A 12,379-nucleotide genomic window follows, 5' to 3' on the forward strand; every position below is an offset into this window, starting at 1 on the left:
TTGTGAGTCCTGCATTGTCTTTCCTCTAGTAGACATGCCATACATTTACTCATTAAAAAACAAAAACAAATTTCTTGTAGAAAACAATTCGAGGGAATTTAATTGCATTCTGGCTCCTGTTCTTGACATTTACTTTGTTATGGCAGTTTGTCATCTTTATGATAGAGATAAGTCTACAGCAAATTAAGACATGAGAAAAATCTGTGTAATTGATTTTATGTCTTTACATTTTATAATTCCTTTTCGTAGGTTTTGGAAAAGTCAGTGTTAGAATAAACTAATAAATAATAATTCAACAAGTGTTATGAGGGTCTATCATGTGCTAGGTACAGAAGGATATATAGAAATCAGACAAAGTGATTTGCTATAGAAATTGCATGAATTCTTACTAGGAAAAGTTGTTGTCAGTCTACTCTAACAAACCTGTAAAGTCACATTTTTTTCTTTCTGATTAAAGTCTGATGACCATGATGGATCTGAAATTGAGAAACTAAAACAAGAAATAACTCAATTGCGCAATCGTGTCTTTCAGGAAATTTATCATGAGCAGGAGGAATATGTAAGTATTTGATTCTTTGAAGTTTTGAATTAGTTTTTATTAGAAATTGAATTAATATATCCATTTTATGAAGTAGACTGTAATCACAAAAATACAAATTATGTTGGCATAGTAATATTTATGTGAATTTAGAGATTAATTTCTGATGACAAAATAATTCAGAACCATTGTATGAAATGTAGAAATTACAGAAAATTATAAAGAAGAAAAACCATTACCTACAACTTTTCCATTCAGTAGTAAGAGTAGGAATCACTGTTAATTTTTTATTTATTTTTAATTTTTTTTTAGCAAGTTGTCTTTTTCCTCCTTTTTTGAAATTTTTATTGGGGAATATTGGGGAACAGGGTGTTTTTCCAGGACCTATCAGCTCCGTGTCAAGTTGTTTTCAATCCAGTTGTGGAGGGCGCAGTTCACTGGCCCATGTGGGAATCGAACTGGCGACCTTGGTGTTATGAGCGCTATGCTCTAACCACTGAGCAAACTGCCCGCCTGATCACTGTTAAGTTTTGACTTAACTTTCTTTTAGTCTTTTTCTGCTTGTTTTTTACAAGAATTGAGATTATAGCATAAACACAATTTGCACAATGCTTATATTCTGTTTAACATAAAGCCTAAAAGTTTTTTCCTTTATTAATATGTATATGAACATCATTTTAACATAATGCTGCCTGAAATGACAGCCTTAATGCAGCAGTATAATTTAGTTGAAGAATATAACAAAATAAAACCAGTTGGTTTTGGGGGAAGTTACATCTTTAGGTCTCCAGTCTGCCACTAATTTTTGTGACCTTTGGAGAGTCAGCACGTTTTCTCTTTAAAATGGAAAGAATATTGTATTTTTTTTGTTTCAGGGAAGAAGTAATAAGTTAAACAGTGCTTTGAAAAATAAAAATAGTGTGAAAATAATAGACATTTTAAGTTATGTTTCATTTAGCAAATGCATATGATTGTGTGTACTTTATTATTCACCGTGGATAAAATAGCTATCTCCCAGTGACTTGACAGATGTCTAGAAGTTTTATTTAATTAATATGTGGTAAATGACTTTTCTAAGGATCCTCACTTTTCACATTTGCATCAAAGTGGCTTTTATAGAGCTACGTATTCATTTTTTATTTCAAGGCTTTTATGATTTTTTCCCCTCATAAATGAAATAGCCATTATTTTAAAAATGTCACTGTATTCTTAATTTTTTGAGAAATGAAGACAGTTTTATGATTCAAATTGGTATATCAGCACACTTTTTCATTTTAGCTTGGAAGTGAGTGCAGACTTTGACCTTAGGCAGGATTTTGTGCCTGTGTATGTACACCAAGCTTAAAATTGATAATTAAGTTTTATTCTATTACTAAGATGGTAATTTAGATCCAAGATGATTCTTGGTTTTCATTTGATATTTCTTGTAATAGAAGGAAGGGATGGTTATTTATCTTACTAAGTTATACATCTTATTCGATTATATATCTTGTTAGATATATAATAAGGAGCATACTGGTATATTATTTTTTCCTGAAGACCAACATATCACAATTGAATATATATTGATCTATAATTTTTTAAATTTAGGAAAAGCTGAGTAGCTTGACACAGAAGTGGTTCCCTGAGGTACCTCTGCTTCATCCTGAAATAGGATTACTTAAGTACATGGTAAGCTTTGTTTCCCCTGAGAATTACTACTTGTAGAGAGTGTTGAAAACTGATGATGTTAAAATTGTGTCAGTGTTAAATTTATAATATCCTTACTATAAAAATATTTCTGACGAATAGTTTCTGGGTATTAGAATTTTTCCTCAAAACACTCTTTAATACTGTCATACTGTATTTTAATTTTTATATTAATTGGCATGTTTTCTGTGGTTTCTCGCAGCCATTCAATACACTGCATGGAAGTTATTTGAATTGCAGGTGTTTATTTTTTGAAATGATAAGTAGCTTTAGCTGCTGTTCCAAGCTTTAGAATAAAAGTAGGACACTGCTAGTCATGAGGACTTTAAGTGGAATATGTCTTTTAAGTTAAAGCAGGATGGAAAAAGTCTTGAGAAGTTGGTTAAGGTAGAGATGTTGATGCGGATATAGTTTTCTAGGCAAGCAGGATTCAAAGTGTGGGAGGTCAGTGTATTAAGACATACGTGCATTATGGATCAGTATGTAAACTCTGGCTCTCGGCAGAATCTGTGAGCTCTTGTTTTATATTGCTTGCTAGGGATAGGGACTACATACAATATTTATTCTTTAAGATTGTCATTATGTCCATGATAATAACTTAAAAATGGTATTTACAGAGATTTATGAACTCATAAATATGTCAGATAAAAATTCTTTAAATTGTTAAAGCAATTACTGTAGAATCTTTTCAGACTAGACTTTAAAATAATGTGGGTTTTCCCTTGCAATTATTTAACTCGGGCTTAGAGTCTATCTCATGTAGGATGGGGTGAGAGAATATGTGGTGCTGTGTAGGACTTGAAATTTAATTAAAAATACGCTAATCTGTTTTATTGTGGAAGATTATAAAAGGTTTGAATCATGGCTTATGGATATCTTTAATGATTTTAAGATGTTTAATCTGTGATGTATACTTAGAAAACCCTGTGGGTTGAGTATATATTGTAGGTTACTTAAATATACTGACAACACTTACAAAAAGAACCCAAGAACCATTTTACAACCCCTCTTACTAAAACTACCCCACAGTAAAACTTAGCTTGATTTAAACTGTTGATAGATTTTAGTGCAAAAAATTACTCCTTTAAAAAGTAGCAGAAATATCTAAGTAGAATTAAAATATTTGAAAGCCATTTTCACTTCTGAGGATTCCACTTCAAACAGAGACAGAAGTGTTAGAATTACTTCATTGTAGTCATAATTTTTAGACTTCTCATTCTCATTCTACAATCTCCTTTTTATTATCATTTTAATATATTTAGGAAATACATGAAGTTTTCTAAGTAAACATCAGGGATCCTTGGAAGCATGTTTGGTTAATCCCAGTCATCTTCAGAATCTGTTCTAGAACTGTAGCTGCAATTAAATGTATAGTGATAACACTTTGGGTGGGAGGAGTTCAAAGCCAGGATCTAGAAAAAATGTGAAACTTTAGGTATTTTTATTTTGTTGGTTTCTCTACTAGGGTTGATGATGTCCAGTCCATCTAATAGCATGTAGCTAATTATATTTATGATTTAAAAGTACTGGGATTGTTTGGATACTTCAACTGTAATAAAAACTTTTGCCTAGAATTCTGGTGGTCTTCTTACTATGAACTTGGAACGGGATCTTCTTGATGCTGAGCCCATGAAGGAACTTAGCAGCAAGCGTCCTTTGGTATGTTCTGAAGTTAATGGACAGATAATTCTTTTAAAGGTAAGTTGAAATTCTTCTGAATTGTGGAAGATTGAGAAATATAAAGGGGAGTGGTTGTGTTACTTTATGGGCAAGTAAAAACCTACTATTTGTTTTCTAAATCATGAGTTGACTGGCATGATAATTGTGCTTCCTGTTTGATTGCCAGAACTAATTTTGAGTATAAAACTTCCCTCATTTCCTAAATAATATATATCTTTAGTAGGATATACTTGTTTTCAGGTGACCTTATCTTATTATATTCTATCCAACAGCCTTATAAAATTCTTGTTTTTTAAAAAATTTCTCTTTGAAATCTTAACTGTTTTGCCAACACAGTTTTCTATTCTTTGATTTCTTCTGGGATTTCTTCTGATTGATTTGGGAAACTGTTAATCATGATAATAGGATAGTTAATTTGGCCTTAGTAGCAACGCATTGTAGAATGTATATTAAACTACAGGTAGAATTGTTCTTTCTGTTCTAAATCATAGCATTGAAAGCAGATAGAAAAAGTACTTAAACAATTTAAAAATAAAATAGATGTAGTGTAATTTACATAAAAATCATTATGTTTAAGCTGGAGTGATGTATTATTATTATGAGTGGGATTTTTAATCTTGGAATTACCAGTGTCTTTTTTCTTTTTGTACAAGGGCTATTCTGTGGATATTGACACAGAAGCCGGGGTGATTCAGAGAGCAGCCACCTATCATAGAGCTTGGAGAGAAAGTAAAGAAGAGTCTGGGTTACTACCACTGATATTCCTATTTTTGTGTAAGGTAAAGTTCTTATACTAATCTCTTGTAGAAAACATTTAAAAAAGTTTTAGCTCTAAGTTTTAGAGAGGCATTTCATTCCTTTTAACATAAAGAAAAAGTTATCTTTTACAATCAGTGCACACTAAAAATATACTGAAGAATTTTTTACTTTGGGTCTCATTCTGTTTTGCTTCTTAGTCCGATCCCATGGCTTATCTGATGGTCCCTTACTATCCTAGGGCAAACCTGAGTGCTATTCAAGCCAGTGTGCCTCTGACTTTAGAAGTAAGTAAAGAACACTATTTCCATGGATATACTGGATGAGAAAATAATACCTAATGTTTATTGAGGGCAAACTGCATGCTTTATGCTATGTAAAATTTTAACTCATATTATTCTAATTAATTGTCACATCAACCCTGTGATATAAGTTATCCCGTTATATACAGATAAGAAAAATGAAGCTCACAGAGATTAAATGACTTGCATATATTCACTCAGCTAGCTGCAGAGTTGGGACTTGAAATTAGGTCTTTTTGGTACCAAAGCTTATGCTTGAAACTGTTAAGCTATACTGTATGTACTCGTAAGTTGCGCAGTATAGCACTTGGCATTATAAATGCTAAGGGACAGCTTTAATTTCTATTGTAAATGTGAATTAGTAATAACCATAAAGAATGCCCTGATGATTCTTTCTACCCTTTAACACTATTTATTTCAGTGTCTTTTTTTTCTAGATGCTTTATATGGTCATTATATGTAGTTTAAGTCTTCTTAGAGACTGAAGTCTCTTAAGTCATATATAGAATATATGATGTGACCAGTTACATAATCAGGCCTTCTGCCCTTTAATTGTTTCTCTGTGCTGGTTCATTTGGAGGAAGCCATACTCACTTCTGGAAAAATCTTTTAATTAGAAAAAATTCATGTATTAAAATGATTTGCGTGCTTCTGACTTCTTTTGTGTGTACTTACCTATAGGAAGCATTAAAGGTCATGAAAGGTGTTGCTCAGGGCCTGCATACATTGCACAAGGCTGACATAATTCATGGATCACTTCATCAGAACAACGTATTTGCTTTAAACCGTGAGCAAGGAATTGTTGGAGATTTTGACTTCACCAAATCTGTGGTAAAATATCATGATTTTACAAATAGGTTCTAGACTTCATTAAATATTAGTAGGCAGTAGTTCAGCACATTTACATGATGTGGTAATTTATTATAAGATCTTTGCCTTCAGTTAAGGTGTGTCATGTAGTATAAGTAATTAGCTAGGTGCTGGAACAATAGTTTCTAAATTTGTGCATTATGCTTTTTAGCCATAAGTGTTAGGAGTAGGCTGACATTATAGTCAATGGCATTGACATCATTAATCATTAATTATTTTATCATCATCAAGAAACATTTAATTGCTAGGAAATACACAGGGAAAACTAGGTGGCCATCTCCTACCTCCCACACTGCTGGTGCCCTCCACTCAGTAGATTAAATTTAGATATATATACTTTGCTATTTTTTTTTAATTAATGGTCATTTTAAGAAACTTGGGAACCTTGGACTAAATGGAAAACATTTAGTTTAAGTGTTGGTTCAGCTACATTGGCTGTTAATTTGGTGCCATTTTACTTCAGAACAGGCAGTTTGTAGAGATAGCAAACATCAGATAATTAAAGAGCATATTGTGATCTTTTTTATTTCTTTTTGGTAGATTGGGCAGTCCTAAAATAGACACACTTGTGAGGGAGCAGTTCTCTGTTTTAAGATAACAGCTTTATTGAGACATAATTCTCATATAATGTATACAATTTAGTAGTAGTTTTTAATACATTCACAACGTTGTACATTGATCACCGCTATATAATTCCAAACATTTTTATCACCCCGAGAAGAAACCCATACTGAATTGCAATCAATCTCTATTTCCTCCTCTGTTCAGTCCCTTGGAAACCACTGAATCCACTTTGTCACTGGATTTGCCTACTCTGGACATTTCCTATAAATGGAATCATATGTGTCTGCTTGTGATTGGTTTATTTCACTTAGCATAATGTTTTCAAGGTCCATCTGTGTTGTAGCATGCATCTAAACATCATTTGTTTTTAAAAATGCCCAAGTTAATATTTCATTGTAAGGATATACCATATTTTGTTTTTACATTCATCAATTGATGGACATTTGGGTAGCTCCTATTTTTTGATTATTATGAATAATGATGCTATGAACATTAGTATACAAGTTTTTTGTGTGGATATATGTTTTCATTTCTCTTGGGAGTGGAATTGTTGGATTATATGGTAACTCTGTGTTTGATTTTTGGTGGAACCAAACTTATTTTCCAAAGTGGCAGCACTGTTTTACATTCTCATCAGCAGTATATGAGGATTCCAGTTTGTCTTCATCCTTGCCAACATTTTATTGTCTGAGCAGTTCCATTTTTGTTTTGTTTTTTTAAAGAGAGGAAATTTTATTATGGCTTTTATTCCCCCTCAGGGACTATTCTGAATTTTACTATCTTTTTTTTTTTTTAAAGATTTTATTGGGGAAGGGGAACAGGACTTTTATTGGGGAACAGTGTGTACTTCCAGGCCGTTTTTCCAAGTCAAGTTGTTGTCCTTTCAATCTCAGTTGTGGAGGGTGCTGTTCAGCTTCAAGTTGTTGTTCTCTCAGTCTTAGTTGTGGAGGGCACAGCTCAGCTCCAGGTCCAGTTGCCATTGCAAGTTGCAGGGGGCACAGCCCACCATCCCTTGCAGGAGTCAAACCAGCAACTTTGTGGTTGAGAGGACGCGCTCCAACCAACTGAGCCATCTGGGAGCTCAGCAGCTCAGCTCAAGGTGCCGTGTTCAATTTTAGTTGCAGGGGCGCTGCCCACCATCCCTTGCGGAAGTCGAGGAATTGAACTGGCAACCTTGTGGTTGAGAGCCCACGCTCCAACCAACTGAGCCATCCGGGAGGCAGCTCAGCTCAAGATACCGTGTTCAACCTTAGTTGCAGGGGGCGGAGCCCACCATCCCTTGGGGGACTGGAGGAGTTGAACCGGCAACCTTGTGGTTGAGAGCCCACTGGCCCATGTGGGAATCGAACCAGCAGCCTTTGGAGTTAGGAGCATGGAGCTCTAACCGCCTGAGCCACCAGGCCGGCCCTGAGCAGTTCCCTTTTGATAACATAAATCGTAATGCTTTATCCTTTGGTCATCTGCGAGTCACAAGTTAATGCCATCTGTATATATGTAGTCAATGATTTTCATATAGTAGCTCAAAAAGGTAAAATGAAAACGTAGAACTATAATGAAATGCTGGATTATGAAGTATTTACACAAAGTAGATTTGCTGGAATATTTATCGTATCAATTTATCTGAAAATTAGACAACATCCTAAAAATAACTAAATTATGAGTTTTAAAAAGTTCTAAATTCTTAGGGATCCTGGTTAGTTTACCTTTTAAGCATGCCATTTGCGCAGCTGTAGACACCATATCTACTCCAAGAATTATTCTACCTATTTTATACTGATTTGTCAGCTGTATTATCTCACGAAACTGTTTTAATCTTTAAAATTATTTACTCTGACATGCATATTTATTGATTAAACTCACCTTTTGCTTCATTTCTCACACGTCTTTCAGATTGAACTATTAAGCAGGAAGAGAAATTTGAAAACCAGTCTGTGGTCAAGATGACCGCTTTGCAGACTATAGCGTGCATATGAATCATCTAGGGATCTTTGTTAAAATGCAGAATTTTAGAAGATTCCTATTTTCATATCTTTTCAAAACAGAAAAGATACAACTACTCGCATTCAAAACCTGCTCTGACACTGTAATAGATTATTATAATTAATATGAGAGCCTTGGTCAATTTTTTTCAAGCTTTTTGATCATAGCCCTGACATTTTACTTGCATAAAACTACAAACCCTTATTACTCATGATGCACTCTAATATATTCTTTCTTGTCCATTCTGTTCTCTTTTATTTTTTTAAAGGACTACTGCTTGTGAATCCAAATAAAGTATACTTGAGCCGCACTAATGTCATAATTAAATAAATAAATAAATAAAATGCAAATTTTTATTTAGCATTTCTGGGATGGAGATTCTATATTTCTCAGAAGCTCCCAGGTGATGCTGTGGCTACTAGTCTTTGGACCACACACTGAGATGCAAGGATAAAGATAGGAGGAGGAGAAGAGATGGTTAGCAGTTAGTGATGTATGCTAGGTAATTATTTTGCTAATTACCTTTAGGTTTGCAATAAACCTGCAAGGTAGATATTATCTCCATTTTACAAAATAATTAGTTTAGACTTAAAGAGGTTAAAGCCCAGGGCAACACAGCAAGTAAGTAGGAGAGGGGGAATTTCAGCCAAGGTGTGTCTGAATCTGGTGTTCACGTACTTGTCACAGATCATTCTTTGACACATTGGAAATAGTATACTTAGAAAATGGTCAGTAAGGAAGGAATGTACTTTGTAGACTTTCAGTTTTTAAAAAGTTACTTAGAATTTTCAGATTTAGAAAATAACACTGCTTCTTAGACCCTTATGAAATTTATTTATTTTTAAAAAGTACCAAATGTTTAAAGAAACAGTGGTTCTTAGTTTTGAATCTACTTGAGTCTACAATGTGAAATGTAATCAAAGTCTCACTGTTAATTTTATGAGACTGATTTTAGGAGCAATTTATAATAGCAGAAATTAGGTAAAAATACTTGGAAGCAAAAGAGAATGACATATTGCAAATGAATTTTTGTTGTTGTTGTTGATTAAATGCTGAGTACTTCGCAGATAGCCATGTTAACTGTGTTGCCTCTAAGATACTTAACCTGTTGTTTTTGTAGAGTCAGCGAAGTTCAGTGAACATGATGGTCGGTGACTTGAGTTTGAGATCACCTGAGTTGAAAATGGGAAAACCTGCTTCTCCAAGTTCTGACTTGTATGCTTATGGCTGCCTTTTATTGTGGGTATGTTATTGTTTTAATTGAAATAGATCAGTCATATATATATATATATTCCAGTATATTAAATTCATTATTTAGGGTTTTTTCTCAACATCTGGTCTAGTGTGTCATTTAAGGCTGCTGTTTCCTTGTTGATTGTCTCTCTAGAAGATCTGTCCTTTGGTGTCAATGGGATGTTAAAGTCCCCTACTATGATCGTATTACTGTTGATCTTTCCCTTTATTTTGGTCAGTAATTGCTTTATATATTTAGGTGCTCCTATGTTGGGTGCATAAATGTTTACAAGGATTATATCCTCTTGTTGGATCGATCCCTTTATCATTGTGTAATGTCCCTCCTTTTCTCTTACTACAGCCTGTTTTAAAATCTGTTTTGTCTGATATAAGTCTTGCTACTCCAGTTTTTTTGTTCATTTCCATTCTCATGAAATGTATATTTCCATCCCTTTACTTTCAGTTTGTGTGTGTCTTTTGATCTGAAGTGGGTCTTTTGTAGACAGCATATATGTCCATTTAGCTACTCTGTCTTTTTTTTTTTTTTTTTTTTTTTAATAAATTTTATTGGGGAATATTGGGGAACAGTGTATTTCTCCAGGGCCCATCAGCTCCAAGTCATTGTCCTTCAATCTAGTTGTGGTGGGCACAGCTTACTGGCCCATGTGGGAATCGAACCAGCAACCCAGTCATTCAGAACTCGTGCTCTAACCAACTGAGCCACCTGGCTGCCCCTACTCTGTCTTTTTTTTTTTTTTTAAATGCATAAGTTAGCAACAACATTTATTACATTTTATTGTGTAAAGTCTTAGCATTATTCTTTTTTCCCCCCCTTTCTTCCGCCTCCCCCCACACTCCAGTTCAAGCTATTGTTTCTCAGTCTAGTTGTATAGGACACAGCTCCCTGGCTCATGCTGGTATTATGAGCCTTGTGCTCCCCCCGGCTGAGGCTGTCAGTTGCCAGTCGTCTGTCAGCCGCTCACAGCAGTTCACAGCAGCTCTCGCTGTCTGCTGGCTGCTGGCTGCTCACACTGGCTGCCGGCCACTCACTCTGGCCACCAGCCAATCATGGTGGAAGCACATGGTAGCCCATGGCAGCACATGCAGCCCACGATGGCTGCCAGCCACTCACACTTGCTGCTGGCCACTCACGCAGCGGCCACTCATGGCAGCCCATGGTAGCCCATGGCAGCACATAGCAGCCCATGGCAGCTTACGCCAATCTCTGGTTGCTCATGGCTGCCCAGCTCCAGGGAGAGCTGTTGTTCATAATCTTAGCTGTAGAGGGTGCAGCTCACTGGCCAATGTAAGAATCGAACCAGCAACCTTGGCACTAGGAGCATGGCGCTCCAACTACCTGAGCCACTGGACCGGCCCTACCCTGTCTTTTGTTTGGCGCTTTTAATCCATTTACATCTAAAGTGATTATTGATAGGTACATAGTTATTGCCATTTTATTATTTGTCTTTACATTCTTTTTTTCCCCACCCTTCTTCTTAAAGAAGTCCCTTTAATATTTGTAGTAATACTGGTTTGGTGGTGATGAACTGCTTTAGCTTTTTCTTTTCTGGAAAGCTCTTTCTCTTCAATTTTAAATGATAGCTTTGCAGTGTAGAATAGTCTTGGTTGTAGGTCCTTCCTTTTTGTCACTTGGAATATTTCATGCCAGTGTCTTCTTGCCTGTCAAGTTTCTGTTGAGAAATCAGATGACAATCTTGTGCTGTTCTGTTTGGGTGTTTTCTGCTACCTTATCTTCTAAATTGCTGATTCGATTCTCTGCTTTATATAATCTGTTGATTCCCTGTAATCTTCATTTCAGTTATTGTATTCTTTATTTTTGACTGGTTCTTTTTTTGTTTTCTATCTCCATTTTTATGTTTCCTATCTCTTTGTTGAAGTTCTCCCTGAGATCATTGGACATGCTTATAACCATTGTTTGGGACTCCGCATCTGGTAGATTGCTTGTCTTCATTTTGTTTAGTTCTTTTTCTGGAGCTTTGTTCTATTCTTTTATTTGTGAGATGTTTCTTTGTCATCCCATTTTGGCTGCATCCATGTCTTGTTTCTATATATTAGGCAGGGCTGCTATGTCTCCTGGTCTTAGTTGAGTGGCCTGGTGTAGTAGGTGTGCTGTGGGGCCCAGTGGCGTGGTCTTCATGGTCACCAGAGCTGGGTGCTGCAGGTGTGTCCCTTGAGTGTGTTGTGTGTGTCCTCCTGTTGTAGTTGAGCCTTAGTTGCTATTTGCACATCAGTGGGAGGGGTTGACCTTTGGCCTCTGTGGCCAAAGACTGGCCATGACTATAGTGAAGGAGCTGTTGTGCAGGGGCTGACCTGGTGGAATAGGATTTGCTTTAGCAGAGCTCTGGTGCCTGCCCACTCTTCCCTTTGGGTGTCTCACTCTAGGAGGTGGCCAGGTGATGCTCCAGCTCGGTTTGAGGCTGGCCCCTGGGCATACCAGCCCCAGGGCCATCTGGGAGCATACCTGCTGCTGGCCAAGTTCAGCCACAGCCTATACTCTGCCTGGGGCCACCTAGCGTGAGTCACAAGGCAGTCTACAGATGAGTCACCCACGCTGTGCTTATTCATGTCTTGAGAGGCCAAGCCCCAAATCAAGGCCTGCTGTAGCTAGTGCCAGCCTTGGGGCTGCTCATCCAGAGGTATGGGACATGCTGAGGCCAGATGCTGCTTGTTGGGTTTGTGAACTTTTGAGAGACTTTAGGGAAGGCATGGGCCAAGGCAGACAGTTTGTATGAAAAACCCACTGGAA

The 12,379-nt window shown here is 36.2% G+C and overlaps 1 protein-coding gene across 1 annotated transcript in view; it reads left to right on the top strand.

Annotated features, from left to right (window-relative positions):
• The window catches only part of STK31 (serine/threonine kinase 31), a 78,867-nt gene that overhangs the window by 52,371 nt on the left and 14,117 nt on the right, over positions 1-12,379 (top strand). Inside the window, exons 16-22 of the mRNA XM_019727764.2 lie at positions 458-559; positions 2,129-2,209; positions 3,800-3,925; positions 4,561-4,686; positions 4,864-4,950; positions 5,647-5,796; positions 9,500-9,622. Coding sequence (XP_019583323.2) covers positions 458-559; positions 2,129-2,209; positions 3,800-3,925; positions 4,561-4,686; positions 4,864-4,950; positions 5,647-5,796; positions 9,500-9,622 — 795 coding nt within the window. The remainder of the gene's footprint in view (positions 1-457; positions 560-2,128; positions 2,210-3,799; positions 3,926-4,560; positions 4,687-4,863; positions 4,951-5,646; positions 5,797-9,499; positions 9,623-12,379) is intronic.

Source organism: Rhinolophus sinicus, linkage group LG09 (assembly GCF_036562045.2).
Source record: "Rhinolophus sinicus isolate RSC01 linkage group LG09, ASM3656204v1, whole genome shotgun sequence".
Classification (NCBI taxonomy): domain Eukaryota; kingdom Metazoa; phylum Chordata; class Mammalia; order Chiroptera; family Rhinolophidae; genus Rhinolophus; species Rhinolophus sinicus.